Here is a 20615-nt window from a genome sequence, read left to right on the forward strand (position 1 = left end):
TTGGGAGGCTGAGGCAGGCAGATTGTTTGAGCTCAGGAGTTCGAGACCAGCCTAGGCAACATGGTGAGACCCCATCTCTACTAAAAATACAAAAAGATAGCTGGTGTGGGCACCTGTGGTCCCAGCTACTTGGGAGGCTGAAGTGGGAGGATCAGTTGAGACTGTGGGGTGCGAAGGTTGCAGTGAAATCACACCACTGCGCTCCAACCTGGGTGACAGAGCAAGGGAGTAATGCTGGAGCCACAAGAGAAGAACTGTGCGAGAACAATGTGCAAAATTGCATCAATGCCCAAACACCTGAGACCCTCAAGATACCATTACAGATCTGGCAGCATCTACATCAGCCACCCACCTGAAAGCAAATTATTGCACCACTGGAAAGTACCAAGATGGGCTACCACTAGTGCTGTTTCTGTTATTACACGTTGCCTGTGGCCAAGTGGTCACCTGCTCTATAACACAGAATATACTCAGCTGAGGTTCTAAGTTTATTTCTTTTATTGTTTTTTTTTTGTTTGGAGATAGGGTCTTGCTGTTACCCAAGCTGGAGTGCAGTGGTGCAATCATAGCTCACTGTAACCTTGAACTCCTGGACTCAAGTGATTCTCCAGCCTCAACCACCCAAGTAGCTAGGACTACAGGCATACACCACCATGCCCAGCTAATTTTTAAGTTTTTGTAGAGATGGGGTCTTGCTATGTTGCCCAGGCTGGTCTGAAACTCCTAGCCTCAAGTGATCCTCTCACCTTGGACTCCCAAAGCACTAGGAATACAGGCATGAGCCACCATGCCCAACCTAGCTAGGGTTCTAAGTTTTGGAAGCAGGTAAAGTGGAAGAAGGTTCCAGAGGACAGTTGACCAAAAGCATAAGAAAAACTGGAAATGCTATGTGCCCTGGTTTAAGCCCCAGCTATACCACTTCCTAGCTATATGACCTTAAACAGATAATTTCACCTCTGTAAGCCTCAGTTCCTCATCTGTAAGATGGAGATCCTCCTACTACAATAATAGATGTTAGTTATTTTATAAAATGAAAGATAAAAAGGTTTACTGTCCTTTGCAGAGTATTCAAGTACTAAGTACTTTACTGAGCCAGAAGAACTTCCTGATTTCCTAGCTCCCTCATCTGAACTCTCAGAGCAAAGCCACCTACTTTAGTCCTTAATAAGAACCACCAATATTAGAATGCTTGGTATGCGCCGGGCATTTTACTTATTTGAGGATTAAATCACAAAATCTCTGAGATTAGAGTGATTATCATTTTACTAAGGAAAGTTAAGTACTGAGAGGCTAAATGAGCCATCCAAGGTCACACAGCAAAGTAACAGGACAGAATTCGAACTCAGGGCTGGTTCTAAATCCTATGCTTTATATACCACCTCATGAACCTGAGCCTCAAGGGTGTTTATTTCATTCTTTGTGGGTAGAGAGTTGCATGTTCCTTTCTATGCCTTTATAGGTAAGGAACTCAAAGTTCCTGAAGAACAGAGATGGTGTTTGACAGTGTAGACCTTCAGTCAATATTGAATGAATCAGTAAACAGATGAATGAATCGATGCTGTGAGATTTCACCTCTGTCTTTGAGCACTGCCCTTTAGTGGCACCTAGGTAATCCAAGATCAAAAGCTTTAGAAGTTGAAGCAAGTGACAGAATCACTATAGCAAAACATGTTCTCTCTCCCCTCTAGCTGTAAGCACACTCACAAGAAGAGAGGTAAATGAGAGAAACTATGAGCCCTACTTCCCTTTCCCACCAGGCCCTAGACCTCCTTAAGCTATGGCATCCCATTGTTGCCTATTATTTATTGCTAGTGCCAAGGAGTACTTCCTCTTTGGTTGGCTTCCTCTCTGGTCATCGGCCAGATGACTGCTGCATTCCAGGATGGCCGTAGAGCTTTTGCCAATTCCTGCCAAGGAGTCTAGCTCCTTCCTCCCAGGCCCAGGCTCCACCAGGAGGGCCTCCTTGAATGATGGGTCCCAAAGGTCAGAGAGAACGGACTTCCTCCGTTATGCCTCATCAAGTTAGAGAGAGAAGAGCTCACATCCTCCAACTGCCTATGAACACATACCTCTACTGATTCCTGACCTGACCTGCCTTGGCCTCAAGAGGGCCAAATGCTCAATTCCTTGAGTTCAAATCTTTTTCCCTGTATTTTTTCACCTGTGGGGTTCACCTCTGTCCCTCTGACTTACAGAATGTGACTGCCCCTCTCCTTCTTATGGCAGTCCTTCAGAGGTCTGAATACAGAAAGCATATATTCCTTGAGTCTTCTCTAAGTTAAATACTCTCAATCACCCCAAACAGAGTAGTGCAGTGCAGGAAAAGTATAGTTTTGTGATCAGAGTTGTATTCAAAATTCATATCACAACTTACTAACTACATGACCTAGGGTATGTTCTTTCACCTCGCAGAGGCAGGATCATTGTGAGGATTAAAGCGCCTAGCCAGGGATAGTCCATAGTATGTGTTGAATAAATAATACTTCTCAAGATAACAATGATGGGAAGTCATGGACTTCTTGGTTTCCAAGTCTCTCAAAGGCTTTGTTTTGGAAGCAGTAGCATTCAGAACTAGCATACCAATCTGGCCAGGGTTCCCTACTACCTGGGCTTCCCTCAAATCCACACCCACAGCACACAAACCAAACCAACACTAACAAAAACTACCAGGCACTGAGGTTTTTTGAAGTTAATAAACCTCTTTGTTCAAGAATTTTTCTGCCCCCCACAGGCTCCAAATCATGCCTTCCTCACCCTCCACAGCCATCCCCCTGCAATGCACATACACAAAGCCCCCAGTGTTGAGGGTAGGGGATGGCATCATCTGGTTTGGGAGGGGGAATTAGAATCAGGGCTCTTGGAAGGAGTATAGGTAAATGTCAAAGGAGCCTCTGGCTCCCAGCTGGTCTGTAAAATCTGCACTGACTAACCTCCTCCCTCTCTAATAGCTGCTACCCAGAATGATAGCAAAACATCTATCTAAAACAAAGGGCCCAAAAGCATATGTATTCTATGGACACCTCCTCCCTTTTGTCTTAGAGATAGTAAGAAGCCTGTCAAGGAAGAGATGATCCCTTGCCAGCTAGCCCTACCTCCTCACATATGCCAGCAGCTGATCATACTCAGGTGACGCATTTCCCTCCTTTTTACAGAAAAGGATTGTCTGAAATCCCAATACTAGGAACAGAAATGGGAGAGAAAGGGAGATGGAATGCACAAATAAATGCCAGATAAATTTTTTGAGAGATAACCAGATTTGAGAAACAAGTTAGGCATTGTACAGATGAGAAACTGAGGCCCAAAGAAGGGAAATGTTTGTATCACAGGGAGTTAGTGACAGGGCCAGCCCTAGAGCCCAAGATTCATGGCTGTCTATCCAGGCCCTTTTGACTTCACTAGGCTGTCCCTTTAAAAGTTCTCCAATATAACCTCCTTGCGAAGGGAGAATGAAAAGCACAATTATAATTCGAATGCATTTAGTCATTCCAGACTAGCACTGTAATCACTTGTGAGCTATGTGAATGTAAGCACGTTACTTGAATTGTAGTAAACTTATATTTAAATATTCCTCAGACTAATTTGTATTTTCACAAATTAAGTATCAATGATTACACTTTGCCATTCAAAGTAAAACAAACACAAAACAAACTCCAGAGAAGTAAATTCCACCTAAATCTAAAGTTAGATATTTTGAGGATCATTAAGCCCATCTCCCAACTTTCCCAATTCTAGATTATTTTTCTTCACTTTTTTTTTTTTTTTTTGAGACAGAGTCTTGCTCTGTCACCTAGGCTGGAGTACAGTGGCATGATCATAGCTCACTGTAACCTTGAACTCCTGGGCTTGAGCAACCCTCCTGGCACAATCTCCTGAGTAGCTGGGACTATAGGTGTGCACCACCATGCCAGGCTAATTTTTAAATTTTTTGTAGAGACAGGGTCTCACTATGCTACCCAGGCTGGTCTTGAACCCCTGGGCTCAAGTAATTCTCCCATCTCAGTGTTAGGATTACAGACATGAGCCACCACATCATGTCAACTCCAGCTCAATTAATAATACAAGAAGCACAATGGTATTGGAAAGGGAACCATCATTTATTACTTCTCTACTATATGCTGGATGCTTTCTTCCAGCTAACACTTTCTTTCCTATTTGTGTTTTCTTATCTTTGTCACCGATTTCTAATTTATCTTTTTGGATTAGATATCCTTATATGCCACTATAATCAGTTTTTTGAGTAACAGGTAAGATACAAAACATAATATACTCACAAAAATCCTGTGAGGTAAGTATTAGATTTTTTTTTTTTTTTTGGTGGGCAGTGGTTGGGGGGATGAGGATACCAACCCAGAGAGTTCAATAATTTTCCCAGGGTCTAACTAGGAAAATGAGGATTTTGCATCCTTATCTGCAAAATGTGCCAGTACTAATTCATGCACTCACAGAGCTTTGTTATAGTCAAATGCTTATCATAATACTTAGCATACACTGAGTCCTGGATAAATGTTAACTCTCATCTGTATTAGCCACAGAAAATAATTTTCCCACTCTATGTAATAAGAACTCAGAAGGTGTACACAAGCTGTTCTCAAATTTCTAGCCCTCTCCTACCCCTGTCTCCATTCTACTCTTGTCTTTTCTCTCACCAGTCAGGAGTATTCACAGGAATAGAATTAGCTTATTTGAACACAACCTCCTTCTTTCTTTCTTCCTCTCCCCAACCCTGGGGAAGTTCTCATATGGTAGAAGGATACAGAGAGCAAGGAAGAAAGGGAAGCAAGAGGGCCTGGAGAATCCATCAGGGTGATATGCAGCCTAACATCCCAGACAGTAACTCAGACCTCTACCTCATTGGAGGCTGGTGGAGAAATGGGATAATGGCCTGTCTGGTGAGGTCCCAGCCTCTGGAAATGGGAGCCTCATTTTTGCTCCTAGAAGTCTGGCCACAGATGGCACATTCCCTTGAATGCAAAAAATGTCTGTAGCTCCCATCTGTTTATTATAGTATACAGTACATCCTTTCTGACAATAATGATTCACAACAAAGGGACATCCCTTGGGTTGGAGATGGGAATGACCACTTCACTATGGCGAGTAAGCAATTATCTTCATGGCATGCCTGCAGGAGATGAAGCAGCCTCCTACTGCATCTATCACCTCCCATGTTGTCCTAAGTCCCAACATTCTTTTGAGAGAAATGTACATAGAGCTTACTACTTCGAGGAGAGTAAGTTAGTTTCCTTCTACTAGGAAGTAAAAACATGAGACAGAGGCAGTGTGGTGCAGTGGCAAGAATATGGGGTGCAAATCCCAGTCAAATATCATTTGGGTGCAATTAATTTATTTAACTTCTGAGCCTCATCATTAAAATGGAGAAGACATCACTTACATGTTTCAGAGTTGAAAGGAAGGCTCCATATGCTAAGATTTTTAAAGCATCTAGCATAGAATATACACCTTTTCCTTTTCTCCCTTATTCAGGACCAAAGATAAAATTAATCAGGACCATAGGGTGCAGGTTGCCAAAGTTAAACTTTGCCTCCTTTTATATTAAGGCTGGAATCAGCCTTCATTTTGACCTATCTTGGAGTGAACAGGAAGAGAGATTCTTTGACAAGAGGCAAAAGGCATGGATTGTTGGCATTGTGGTGGAAGCTATTGGGAGAAGGAGAGGAGGCTAAGGAATCTCCACCTTACCTGGTCAAATAGCTGCTTCCCAGTGGTGTTGGGCTGGATGGCAAACTCCAGCTCTGCATCCATGGTGGTCACACGCACACTGATCTAGGATGAGATCAAAGGAAGCAGGTTAGTCATCTGGCTCTGTGTTCAACAGAGCCTGAGACAAGTGTCTTTGCTCAACCACAAAGGAGAGAGCTAGGATGCTAAGAGCCTGAGCAACTTGGATATTGACAGAGATGAAGGGAGAATATTGACCCGAACACAACCCCTGCTCCCAAGCAGCTTACTGAAGACAAACAACACAGTCACAGAGCAATACTTACCAAAGAACAGACAAGAATGTAGGCTGGGTGCAGTGCCTCATGCCTGTAATCCCAGCACTTTGGGAGGCTGAGGTGGGTAGATTGCTTGAGGCCAGGAGTTTGAGATCAGCCTGGGCAACATGGCAAAACCCCATCTCTACTAAAAATACAAAAATTAGCCAGGCATGGTGGTGCACACCTGTAGTTAAAGCTACTTGGGAGGCTGGGGTATGAGAATTGCTGGAACCCAGGAGGTAGAAGTTGCAGTGAGCTGAGATCACACCACTGCACTCCAACCTGGGCAACAGAGTGAGACTTTCTCTAAAAAAAAATTTTACAAAAGAATGCAAATCATCCTACAACTAAGAGCAGGCAAATGATAACTGTACTTCTTCCAGGAAGGCCTTTCCATCTATACTAGCCAGCTTCAGCTCACAGGGTTCTCTTCTCACCTCTGATCTACCTGGATTATCTACAGCACTGGTAAACAATTGCAGAGGCAAATTAATAGCAGGATAAGGAGAACTGGGTTCCACATGATAATCTAAAGGGCAGAAAAAGCTTTCAGTAATATCCAACACCCCTTCGTGTTAAAAGTTCTCAATAAACTAGGTATTGAAGGAGCATACCTCCTTATTATCAAAATAATAAGAGCCATCTGACAAACCCACAACCAACATCATACTGAATGGGCCAAAGCTGGAAGCATTCCCTTTTAAAACCGACACAAGACAAGAATGCCCTCTCTCACCCACTCATATTCAACATAGTATTAGAAGTCCTGGCCAGAACAATCAGACCAGAGAAATAAATAGAGGGCATCCAAGCAAGAGGAGAGGAAGTCAAACTATCCTTGTTTGCAGATGGCATGATCCTATATCTAGAAACTCCAATAGTCTCAGCCAAAAAGCTCCTTAATCTGATAAACAACTTCGGCAAAGTCTCAGTATACAAAAATCAACATACAAAAGTCACTAGCATTCATATACACCAACAACAGTCAAGCCAAGAGCCAAATCAGGAAGGCAATCCCATTTAGAACTGCCACAAAGGAATAAATGCCTAGGAATACAGCTAACTAGGGAAGTGAAAGATCTCTACAAGGAGAACTACAAACCACTGCTCAAAGAAATCAGAGATGACACAAACAAATGGAGAAACAGTCCATGCTCATGAATAGGAAGAATCAATATCATTAAAATGGTGATACTGCCCAAAGCAATTTATAGAATAGTCTCAATGCTATTCCTATCAAACTACCAATGACATTCTTCACAGAACAAGGAAAAACTGTTTTAAAATTCATATGGAAACAAAAAAAAGCAGCTTGAATAACCATGGCAAAAAGAACAAAGCTGGAGGCATCATGCTACCCAACTTCAAATGATACTAGAGGGCTACAGTAACCAAAACAACATTGTCCTGGTACAAAAACAGACAGAGACCAATGGAGTAGAATAGCCCAGAAATAAGGCCACGCACCTACAACCATCTGATATTTGACGAAGTCCACAAAAACAAGCAATGGAAAAAGGACTCCCAATTCAATAAACGGTGCTGGGATAACTGGTTAGCTACATGCAGAAGATTGAAACTGGACCCCATCCTTATGCCATATTTAAAAATCAACTCTAGATGTATTAAAGACTTAAATGTAAAAGTAATGTAAAACTCAAACATTAAAAAAATCCTGAAAGAAAACCTAGGCAATACCGTTCTGGACATAGGAATGGATAAAGATTTCATAACGAAGATGCCAAAAGCAATTGAAGCAAAAGCAAAAATTGACAAATGGGATCTAACTAAACTAAAGAGCTTCTGCACAGCAAAAGAAACCATCAGCAGAGTAAATAGGCAACTTATGGAACCAGATAAAATATTTGCAAACTATGCAACTTACAAAGGTCTAATATCCAGCATCTATAGGGAACTTCAACAAATTTACAAGAAAAAAAACAAACACCCCATTAAAGTGTGGGCAAAGGATATGAAGAGATACTTTTCAAAAGAAGACATACATGTGGCCAAGCAGCATATATAACAAACTAACATCATTAGAGAAATGCAAATCAAAACCACAATGAGATACCATCTCACACAAGTCAGAATGGCTATTATTAAATAATAATAATAAAAAAAAAAAAACAGGTGCTGGTGAGATTGCAAAGAAAAGGGAACCCTTATACACTGTTGGTGGGAGTGTAAATTAGTTCAACCATGGTAGAAAACAGTGTGGCAATTTCTCAAAGACCTGAAAACAAAACTACCATTCAACCCAGCAATCTCATTGCTGGGTATATACCCAAAGGAATATAAATCATTCTATCATAAAGATGCATGCACGCACATGTGCATTGAAGCACTATTCACAATAGCAATGACATGGAATCAACCTAAATGCCAATCAATGGTAGACTGGATAAAGGAAATGTATGATACTATGCAGCCATAAAAAACAACAAGATCATGTCCTTTGCAGGAACATGAATAGAGTAGAAGTCATTATCCTTAGCAAACTAATGCAGGAACAGAAAATCAAATGCCAGGCTGGGCATGGTGGCTCACACCTGTAATCCCAGCACTTTAGGAGGCCAAGGTGGACACATCCCTTGAGGCCAGGAGTTCTAGACCAACCTGGACAATATAGCAAAACCCCACCTCTACTAAAAATACAAAAATTAGCCAGGCAAGGTGGTACACACCTGTAATCCCAGCTACTTTGGTGGTTAAGGCATGAGAATCGCTTTAACCCGAGAGGCAGAGGTTGCAGAATACCACATGTTCTCACTTATAAGTGGGAGTTAAATGATGAGAACACATGGACACACAGAAGGTGGAGGGTGGGAGAAGGGAGATGATCAGGAAAAAATATTAATAACTAATGGGTACTAGGCTTAATACCTGGGTGATAAAATGATCTGTACAATGAATCCCCATGACACGAGTTTACCTATATGACAAACCTGCACATGTACCCTTGAACTTAAAATAAAAATTAAAAACAAAGAAGAACACTGGATTCCAAGCCTAGCATGTAACTGGTCAAATCTACAACCGTAGATAACTCCTGTCCTTTTCTTGGGCCTTAGTTTCCCTCACCTGTGCAAAGGCAGGAATGAGATGAAGGGCAGCCAATTAAACAAGATAAATGGTCCAAAGACCATTTCAGTGCTGATGTCTGTGGTTCTATATACTGCCTTGCATTGTTAATGCTTCCTATATTTATGTCTCATTGGCTTTCTTAGGCTCAAGAGGGGAAGGGGGCCTCAGTAGGGGTGGGTATGGGCAGCATAGAGGTGCTACCAAAGCCAAGTCAGTAGGGAGACAAAGGTCCAGAAACAGGCCCAGACCAAAATAAGAGACAGCCACACACATATGACTTCACGGTCACTAGAAAAAATATTCACCACCTTTACAAATAGATCCCCAAACCTAGGTCAATGATAGCTGAAATTTCATAATTAGAGATTTATTCCTTTGGCTGAAAACTCAGTAGTAATGGTAGCAGTAGTAATAGTAACAGGCAGCAGCTTTCCTGTATCAAGACTTGCTACTCACCAGGCACTTCATATGTACTACCCCATTTAATATCAATAATCACCCTGTGAAGTAGAGCATTATCTCCACATTGGAGATAAAGAAATAGGTATTTGTCTAAAGTCACATTGCTATTAAGCAGGGGAGACAGGGTTTGAATCCAGGTCTAAATCCAAACCTCACAATGTAAACCAATATACTAAATTCCTCTTACAGAGTGCAAAAGTCTACCATTAAAAGAAATAAAAGATTGATTTTTAGTTGTTAGACATTTTGCTTAAATAATGTATATAGTACAGCCACAAGATGGCTTGTTATATGGTCATATAAAACCTTTATGAAGACAATTTCATGCTTAGGGAAGACACTTTAGTAATATTGAATGAGGAAGTGTAAACAGTATTTCATAGAGTCCATGAGCTCAACTTTGTAAAATGTATACATAGAGGGATGATTGGAATCTTGTCCAAGTAATAGTCAGGCTTGGTTTTGGGGTGGTGATCTTATGGATGCTTTCTCCCTTCTTTAAACTAAAAAAAAAAAAAAAAAAAAAAAAAAAAATTCTACATTTTCTAAGGTGGTCACATACTACTAATAGTATTGAGGGAAAGTACTAGATATAGTATTGCCAAAGATGCAAATTTCCATGGAGTGAGTAAGACATTAAGCCTTACCAGTCTTTCAACCCCTAGGACTTTCCTGGACACACGGGTCAGGAGCAGGGAACAGGGGGCCAGGCAGCCATTTTGCCAGATAAACAATTACTATGAGGATCAGGCCCAGAAAACAACTTTGTAAATAAATCTCACTAGGGAGCCAAGGAGGAAATCTATTTTAGGATTGACAATGGGACAGGAAAGGCCCTGAAGGCAGGAACAAGTAAGGCAAGTACCCCAGTGGGAGTAAGGCAAGGTTAGCCACTTTGATTTGGTACTATCCTAGGCTTCCTGCCAAGTCAGTGACCCCTATAGAATGGGCCCTCATAAAGTAGGATGGGGCCATTGGACTGGAATTTGAAGGGCACCATGCTATATCCAGCCGCAAATCACCCTTGAGCCGGGTCAGAGGTGACCTCAAAACACCAATGACTGAAGGGACAGGAGAGAACAGAAAGGGGGCAGTGGGCTTTTAGAACAATAGGCTTCATTCTCACCTCAAAGTTTACATCTTACTTAGAATTACCTTTCCAGTACTCAAGATTCAATGGGTACTCACACAAGATGTTGGCTAAATGAATGGGTACCAAACAAGGGGATATTGGAGATAGATACAGCATAATATACACACACAGAGATGGGGATATTTGACATCTTGACTTTTTTGTGCCATGAATCATTCTTGCCTGTCTAGTGAAGCCTATGGACCCCTTCTCAGAATATTTGTAAATGCATGAAATAAAGTAGACACAATAAAACAAAATTATATTGAAACAGTTGAAATGTAAATCAAAATCTAATAATATGTGCTTATTACCACATTAAGTAATTACCTAGCACTAGGTCTTATTAGTTAGTTATTGCCACTGTAATTTCAAACATATATTGAGCACAAATAATATTTTGACAAATATACAATAACTAATTGTGATATAAAAATATGTACATTAGGGGCCAGGTGTGGTGTCTCACGCCTGTAACCCCAGGACTTTGGGAGGCCAAGACAGGCGAATTACTTGAGGTCAGGAGTTCGAAACCAGCGTGGCCAACATGGTGAAACCCCATCTCTACTAAAAATACAAAAATTAGGCCAGGCACGGTGGCTCACGCCTATAATCCCAGCACTTTGGGAGGCCGAGGCAGGTGGATCACCTGATGTCTGGAGTTCAAGACCAGCTGACAAACATGGTGAAACCCCACCTCTACTAAAAATACAAAAAATTAGCTGGGCATAGTAGGACATGACTATAATCCCACCTACTTGGGAGGCTGAGGTAGGAGAATCGCTTGAACCTGGGAGGCACAGGTTGCAGTGAGCTGAGATCATGCCATTGCACTCCAGCCTGGGCAAAAAGAGCAAAACTCCACCTCAAAATAAAAATAATAATACAAAAATTAGCCGGGCATGGTGGTGCATGCCTGCAGTCCCAGCTACTCCAGAAGCTGAGGCAGGAAAATCGCTTGAACCCAGGAGGCAGAGGCTGCAGTGAACCGAGATCACATCAATGCACTCCAGCCTCAGTGACAGAGCAAGACTTCATCTAAAAAAAAAAAAGAAGTATATTAGATAGTTTCTATATAAACTTCTATTATTAAGCAAACTAAAAAAAAAAAAAAAAATGGTAGAATCCAGGAAAACACTCCACAACCTAAGAGTTGGTAACAAGGTCATGGGTACTGCCATTACTGCTGCCTTTATTTTATTTTTATTTTTATTTTTATTTGCCTACATTCATAATTGAACAAATGGCTAAATTACAAAGGAGAGGTTGGTAAAAAAACAAATAAGTTATTTTCCTCCATCCAAGTTCATATATCCTTCCCACTTCAAATTCTATCCATGGACCCCATAGAGGTCTGAAGACTCCAGGTTAAGGAGCTTCCTATAAATTCATTTCAATTCACCCAATATTAATGGAACACAATGTTTAAGGAACTATGGTTGGAACAGAGCAGTAGAACCAGTCCCTGATCTCAAGGCACTTACTGAAAAACACAAAAACTAAAATGTACAAGGGAGACCCTGAGAAGTGCCATAACAGAAGAACAGAGGAAACCTTTCATGGAAATTAGGAACCACAGTTCAAAGTGGTGTTTGCACTGATTCCAAAGAATAAGTTGGATTGTGGAAAAGAAAGACTGTGTGGGTAGGGACAAGAGCACTCAAATGTCCCAGATAGAGAAAACAACATGTATGATGGCCCAGAGGAAGGCAAGGATGCAGATGGCCCCTTTAGAAGTCAGTATGTACACCTACTCCAGGGTGAATGAGGCCTGCAAAGTGAAGAGAGGGCAGAGTCTAGGAAGGTAGGTAGAGGGCATTGAAGGCTATGCTAGAAGGCTGGGCCTTAATCCTGTTGGCAGTGGCCAGCCAGTCTAGAAGTTCCAGGCAGAGTGGGGCACAATCAGAACTGGGCTTTTTGGAAGAAAACACCCAGGAAGGAAATTAAGGAAAGGGGAAGGGGTGGGATTCCAGGGACATATTCCAAAACCCACAAGTTCCCTTTAATTCTCAATATTGGAAATAATTTTCAAAGGAAGCAAGCCAGTGTCTCGTACAGATCATGTCAATTGTAGATCATGCCAATCCAGCATCTTCAGGGCACCAATCAAGGGTGGAGCCCAGTGCTGGCCCAAAGTATGTAATCAAATATTCGTTAAACAAATATTTCTTAAATAAATCAGTTGGTAAAGAAGGGCCCATCCTGAATGATGAATAAGCATGTCAGAGAGGCTAGGGTTGCCCATGCTTCCTCCCTCCTAGTGGATCACCCTAGTACAAGGGCTCTACCAAAATCTGAAAGTGTGAGCTGAAACCCAACCAGAACTTATTTTTTTCTGAATCCCTACTCAGGGTTTCTGCCATTCCACTGTGTCTTCTTCCCCAGGGACAGCAGCCTGAGGTTTCCTGAACTTCATTGTGGAGATAAATAACTTTAGGTTTTTAAAAAATTGGAAAGAAAAACAAACACAAAAGAATTCCCATTCCTGTCTCCACTTAACTCAGAAGCAAATGTGAGTCCCGTTAGCAGGAATGTAAACCAGTATAACCACTATGGACAACAGTATGGCAGTTTCTCAGAAAACTAAAAATAGGACTACCATATGATCCAGCAATCCCACAACTAGGCATTTATCCAAAGGGAAAAAAAAATCAGTATATTGAAGAGATATCTGCACCCTCATGTTTACTGCATCACCACATCACAATAGCCAAGATATGGAATCAACCCAAGTGTGCAAAACCAGATGAATGGATAAAAAAAATGTGGCAAATTAGCCGGGCGTGGTGGCATATGCTTGTAATCCCAGCTACTCAGGAGGCTGAGGCAGGAGAATCACTTGAGCCCGGGAGGCAGAGGTTGCAGTGAGCCCAGATTGTGCCACTGCACTCCAGCCTGGCCAAGAGAGTGAGACTCTGTCTCAAAAAAAAAAAAAAAAGAAAGAAAGAAAGAAAAGAAAAGAAAATGTGGCATATATACATAATGGAATATTATTCAGCCATAAAAAATGAAATCCTGGCCAAGCACAGTGGCTCATGCCTGTAATCCCAGCACTTTGGGTGGCCGAGATGGGTGGATCACCTGAAGTCAGGAGTTCAAGACCAGCCTAGCCAACACAGTGAAACCCCGTCTCTACTAAAAACACAAAAATTAGCCAGGTGTGATGGCGTGTGCCTATAATCCCAGCTACTCAGGAGCCTGAGGCAGGAGAATCGCTTGAACCTGAGAGGCAGAAGTTGCAGTGTGCCAAGATCATGCCACTGCACTCCAGCCTGGGCAACAGAGCAAGACTCCGTCTCAAAATAAATAAATAAATAAATAAATAAATAAATAAATAAATAAATAAATAAAATCCTGTCATTTGCAGCAACAGGGATAAGCCTGAAGGACATTATGTTAAGTGAAATAAGCCAGGCACAGAAAGTTAAACACCCGGCCAAGCATGGTGTCTCACACCTGTAATCCTCGCACTTTGAGAGGCCAAGGTGGGCAGATCACTTGAGGCCAGGAGTCCAAGACCATCCTGGCCAACATGGCAAAACCCCACCTGTACTAAAAATACAAAAATTAGCTGGGCATGGTGGCACACACCTATAATCCCAGCTACTCAGGAGGCTGAGGCAGGAGAATCGCTTAAATCTGGGAGGCAGAGGTTGCAGTGAGCCAAGATCATACCACTGCACTCCAGCCTGGGCGACAGAGTGAGATCCTGTCTCAAAAAAAGAAATGATAAATGTTTGAGATGATGGTATGCTAATTACCCTGATCTGATCACTATATATTGTATATATTGAAACACTGCTATGTACCCCATAAATATGTACAATTTATGTACGCATTTATTAATATGTATCAGGTTAAAAAAATCAAAATTAAGCTGGGTACGGCAGCTCACATCTGTAAATCTCAACACTTTGGGAGACCAAGGTGGGAGGACAGCTTGAAGCCAGGAGCTAGAGATCAGCCTGGGCAATATAGCAAGACCATCTCTATTTTAAAAAAAAAAAAAAAAAAAAAAAGGTTAAAAAATAATAAAAAAATGTTAAGTCATGAGGACAAGGCCATGGGTCTATGCTCTCCTGTTTTCTGTGTACATGTCAGAGGTAGCAAGGAGTAAGGGTAGTAACAGCTGGGGCCTGAAGGTGATCGATAGAAGTCCTGATCAAAAATATCCCTTTGTTCTCTCTTAGATTCATCTGGGATCCAAGAGTGCAAGATGGGCTGCAGACCCAGACCCACTGCCACAGAGGGCCCACTGGATGCTCACCCTTAGTGGGCAGCCACGGTCTTCTTTTCGGGCCTAGATGCTGCTCTCTCCCCAAAGAGAAGACAGTGGTCTTGTTTGGGAGGAAAGAACCTAAAAATGAAGTTTCCAAAGTTGGCAGAAAATTCCCAGTCAGCCCTTCAGTTTGACAGGAATAAAGGAGCTGACCTGGGTGGGGTAGCATTTCAAGATGTAGTCCCCAGCAGAGAACTGTTTATAAGGCTAGATCCCTGCCTAAGCCAGGCCCTGAGGATCTAGGCACAGCATGAGGTCAAAGACTGTGTCTCAGGAGAACATTAAGGGTTGAAGGAACAATAACAAAATGTCTGCATGTGTGTCTGGGGAAGGGGGAGTGTCATCCTCTCACATGCCCTGGCCCTCCCACCCGTTGCCCAAGAACAATAAGCCCACTGTTATTTACTGAGCAATTCAACATAGACACTTCCCACACCAAGCACTTCGCTAAGCACAAACAAATTCATCTCGGTGGTCCACTGTCCAAAGCCTTCAACAAACTGGGATCTCTCTCATGTCCCCAGTTAGCTGGGCTGAGACACAGAAGTAACCAGGCCAGATACTACCTCTGTCTTGGCACCAGCAGCTGAGGTACTTTGGTCTCCGTGCCTGCCAGTTTCAAATAAGCAACTCTCTCTTTGCCTATTGTCAGGAGCACCCAGGTGAGCAGTAGCCCAGCTACAGCAAAAGGGATTGTCAATGGTTTCCCCTCACCTACCCCATGTCACTGAACTATAAGATGGCTCTTTCCTGGACAGAAGTTTGGAAGAGTCAGAGAGAAAAGCAGAAAGTAAGTCAAATAATTACAAGTAACTTGCCTGGAGCATGGACCTCCGAGCCGAGGGGATGAACATTACCATCCCCACTTCATAGATGAGAAAACTGAAGTGCATAGAGGCAGGTGACAGAAGGTTGGAAATGAACACTTACTGAATGCCAACAATGTGTCGGCCTCATCACACACAGTCTCACTTAACATCACTGAGGTCACATTTATTAAGCCAACAAGTAGTGGAGGCGGGTCTTCTGGACATTCCTGGAGCTCCTTCCACAACTCCACCCACCTCTCCTGTCATGTTGTCTTCAGACACTGCCTTGGCAACTATTTTGGCTAAGACTCAAACATTCTGGCATAGGAAGCCTGGGCACATCTGGGAAGCACTGCTTGGGAAGGTCCCCTTGTCTCACTGGGGCAGAGCTTGTGAGTCAGCCCAATTGGGTCTGAGCTCAATGACCTCATTTCCCACCTGCCACCTCCCCCAGGGGCCACCCCCGCTGGGCTTTCAGTGGGGCTGCTGGTATAGAAAAGAAGGCAAGTATAAGTGGGGCAGGGAAGTCAGAGGAAGGATGAGCCCTACTAACGCAATCCCAGAGTTCTAGTATCTTCCCTGGCCAAAGAATAGTCATCACAGCGTCACTCACACTGCCTTCATCAGGTCAGAGGCTAAACTCTATTGTTTAGGCTCCAGTTCCCACCATTTCCTGCTACTAAGAGTGGGGACAAGGCATGGCAAGGCAGGTCCTGGTCTGTTTTGCCTCTCTGGATGACAGCACTGTCTCAAGCAGCTATTTTCCATAAGGGGGAAAACAAGGTTTGCTTTGAATCTTTAGCCTAGGGGCCATTCTGCTCCTCCTCCTCCTCCTTCACTGACTCACTCACTTCCCAGCAAGCCAGCCTCTTCCCTGTTGACTTGGAAGTGGTAACTGGTACAGTTATCTACTAGGACCTCTTCCAGACTCTCAATACGGCCCATAAGACCTGCCTAGAGTTAACCTTTTGTATGCCCATGCCTTTTCCCAGTAGCTTCTAGAAAGAAGAACAACACCCAACCTCACTCACAGCTTAATGGGTTAGCAGTAGTTCTTCAACCACTCCAACAGCTCCAGAGGGCATGGGAGACAAGGGTCCGCTTTCATTTGTTTTGACCCAGCCCTGTCATCCAAAGCTCCTCAAGAAGCATTTCAACTGGAAGACAAGGGCATACTGGAGACTGGGAGTTACTCCTCCAATTACCATATGTGTGATGGTTAGCAATGGAAATATAACCACCTCGTCCCTGTGGGAGCAGAGCTCAGGTCAAAGGTGAAAATTGAAGGAAAAAAAATCAGAGATAGTGATGTCACTTTAGCAAGTTAGTTTCTTTGTTAATCCAGCCTTAATTGCATGGCCTTTTGTTCAACCTCAGGCCCAGGTAGAGCCCTCTTGTTCTTCTCTCCACACGTGAAAGTCAGGAAGAAAACCATCTCCTTAGTGTCTGAACCTAACTTCAGTTCTTACTTTCAAAATCACCTTAGCCAAACCATATCCCCAGGGCAAATACTCTCCAGCCCCAACTCATCTTTCCTTCTTAGGCACATGGGTTGTCCCACCAGCTCCTTAGCATGGCCATTCCTTTTTACATTTTCTCATTATTTCAACCCAGGCATCCTAGAATCTCATATGTCTTCTCCCTTCTGAACTTCAACTTGTCCTCTAAGAAAATAAACAGTCCAGAATTCCAAATTGTCAGACCCGAAAAAGACCTCAGAGATCACTCGATTCGAACCTTGCAACATACAGCTGGGGAAACTGAGGTCCAAAGAAATGGAGGCACTGGCCCAGAGCCACACAGCTGCTAGGCAGTGTGGGAGGAGGGGTTAAAAACCTGGCTTTTGAGGCTGGGCGCGGTGGCTCACGCTTGTAATCCCAGCACTTTGGGAGGCCCAGGTGGGTGGATCACCTGAGGTTAGGAGTTCGAGACCAGTCTGACCAATACAGTGAAATCCTGTCTCTACTAAAAATACAAAAAATTAGCCAGGCATGGTGGCGTGTGCCTGTAGTCCCAGCTACTAGGGAGGCTGAGACAGGAGAATTGCTTGAACCCGGGAGGCGGAGATTGCAGTGAACCGAGATTGTGCCACTGCACTCCAGCCTGGGTGACAGCACAAGACTCCGTTTCAAAAACAAAAAACAAAAAAACTGGCTTTTGATCCACTAGCCTATTTAGTAAGCCATAGTGCCAGCCTGGCATTTAGAAAACAGTAGATACTTCAAGCATACTATTATTGATCTAAAAAAACTACGTGGAGGAGGCTGGATCAATTTGTTTCTGTGAAAAACTCCAAGCTGGCACTGCTTGGAAGTTTAGCTTTCAACAGAGGGCAGGCCTAACTTTCAGGCTGTGAGACAATCACCACCACCCATTCTAGGGAGACTAAATGTTTTATAACACCATGGAAGGAAAACTCAGACAGCCTTGTTTCCAGAACTGTTTCCTTTGGAAAAACTTAAATAGCAACTGGTTGGGAAGGCCCCCAGTAACAGGCATAGCCAAGACTCAAGCTGGGGATTGAGGAGGGCACAGAGCAGAGAAAGAGGAAGGGAATTTGAGTAATGGGTTCATATCTAGGCAGCCAAGAACAACAGATTCGTTCAACTCCCATAAAACTTCAAAGCTGCTGAAATAAAAGGAGTGCAGGTCCATCATTAATAAAGTCAATCTCCAAATGGGCAAAGCCCCTATCCGGGGCCACACCTAGCTGAGCTTCACTCTTTAGCGTCAGTTTCCTGCTTGACCCAGCTTCCTGCCAGCAAGTTTCACAGGAAGTATTTGTAGACTGGAAACTGACCATTTTTGGCTGCCTTAATATGCCAGCTCTGCCCGGGTGCCAGAAGAGGGCTCTATTCCCTCTGCTTAGGAACAGACTCCAGCAACCTCCAGTATCATACTTCTGAAGCACACTGGAGCTGATCCAAACCCAAACTTGGGTTCCATCTATTGCTCATGGGAATATTAAAACTGCTGAAGCCAGGATTAGTCAAATATGCAGTTGCAGGGGGACGCTTCTGGCCCTAATCAAAAAGCTCTGTTTCCAGCTGAGTGTGGTGGCTCATGCCTATAATCCCAGCACTTTGGGAGGGTGAGGTGAGCAGACCGCTTGAGCCCAGTTGAAGACCAGCCTGGGCAAAATGGAGAAATTCTGTCTCTACAAAAAGTATAAAAATTAGCTGGGCATGGTAGCGCACGCCTGTAGTCCCAGCTACTAATACTCAAGAGGCTGAGGCATGAGAATCGCTTGCTTGAAAACAGGAGGCAGAGGTTGTAGTGAGCCAAAATCTCGCCACTGCCCTCTATCCTGTGCAACAGAGAGAGATCCTATTAAAAAAAAAAAAAAAAAAAAAAAAAAGCAAAGCAAAGCAAAGCTCTAGTTTCAACCCCAGGGGTAGGCTAAGGTTGGCTTCCTAACTACCTTGCTGGTAAGCTAAGAACCAAACCTAGTATCTGTGGAACCCACAAAACTGGAGCCCTTGTTCTGGAAATAATGGTATCAGCATTTTGAGCTTTGGAGCCTTTTTGACCTTCGTCTTTCTAAAATTCAGTTTCCTAATCTATAAAACGGGTCTAATAATATCGACCTCACTACAGGGTTATTGGGAGATTTAAGTTAAAATAATAGAACATGTTTGACACTGGAGGAAGAAAATAATTTAATAGTAATAAAAACATAAAATAATAATAACTGACATGAAAGTACTTGACACATCATAAGTAGAATGTGATGATTACTAACCACTCCCCTTTTAGCCATATTATGACGAATACCCTACCTGTCAGGAATAATTTAAAACAAAAACCTGTTCCACTACAGAGGGCTAGGGGCTGCCCAAGAAGACCCCTAAAGAGCCCTTCTAGCATAAAGGACTCTCACTTTCAGGGAAAACTAAAAGGTGATTACACTTCGAGTTGGCAAGACAATGTGAAACCGTGCACAACAGTTAAATACACACATATTCCAGCATTATTTTAAATATTTTATCTCTTGAGAGGGATGGGGATTTCCTCCCCAAGAAGCAGAATCCTATGGAGAGGCAGAGCATAACACAGCACCTATGCTACCTTATTATTTTCAAAGGCTGCCTGATCGTCCCTCCTTATTCTGGATTCTGCCTTGCCATTTTCTCCAGTTATGTCCCAGTAACACATACAAGTCTGCAACCCTCAACACAACCTACTGGGACCTCCAAACTCCCTCAGATGGTATCCAGAAGATCACAAACTGGGTTTGCAAACTAGCTTATCAGAATCACCTGAGGTCAATTTTTAAAATACAGATTTCCCAACCTTGTCCACAGAGATTCTGATTTACTAGGTCAGAAGTAGGGACCATGCATCAGAAGTTAAGCAACTCAGGTAATTCCAAGACCTAGCCAGATTTGGGAGCCCGTGGCATAGATTATACCCCCCGAGCCAACCAGCCTCTCATGGAATGGTGTTTTATGGGGTTTTTTGTTTTTGTTTGTTTTTGTTTTTTTTTGTTTTGTTTTGTTTTGTTTTAGATAGAGTCTCGCTCTGTCGCCCAGGCTGGAGTGCAATGGCGTGATCGTGGCTCACTGCAACCTCCATCTCCCAGGTTCAAGCAATTCCCCTGCCCCAGCCTCCTAAGTAGCTGGGATTACAGGCACCCACCACTATGTCTGGCTAAGTTTTGTATTTTTAGTAGAGAAGGGGTTTCACCATGTTGTCCAGGCTGGTCTTGAACTCCTGGCCTTAAGTGATCCGCCCGCCTTTGCCTCTCAAAGTGCTGGAATTACCGGCATGAGCCACCATGCCTGGCCTGGGATGGTGTTAATAGGACTAGAGGGATGTCTGATAGAAGGGAAACACAACAAGTAAAGAAC

General features: G+C 43.1%; 1 protein-coding gene across 2 annotated transcripts in view; it reads right to left on the bottom strand.

The window, feature by feature from the left end:
* The window catches only part of MSN (moesin), a 149565-nt gene that overhangs the window by 19288 nt on the left and 109662 nt on the right, over window positions 1–20615 (bottom strand). For both annotated transcript variants that reach the window (XM_025371813.1, XM_025371814.1), the window contains exon 2: window positions 5698–5781. In XM_025371813.1, the coding sequence (XP_025227598.1) occupies window positions 5698–5781 (84 nt within the window). The remainder of the gene's footprint in view (window positions 1–5697; window positions 5782–20615) is intronic.

The sequence above is a fragment of the Theropithecus gelada genome, chromosome X, assembly GCF_003255815.1.
Source record: "Theropithecus gelada isolate Dixy chromosome X, Tgel_1.0, whole genome shotgun sequence".
In the NCBI taxonomy this organism is placed as follows: Eukaryota; Metazoa; Chordata; class Mammalia; order Primates; family Cercopithecidae; genus Theropithecus; species Theropithecus gelada.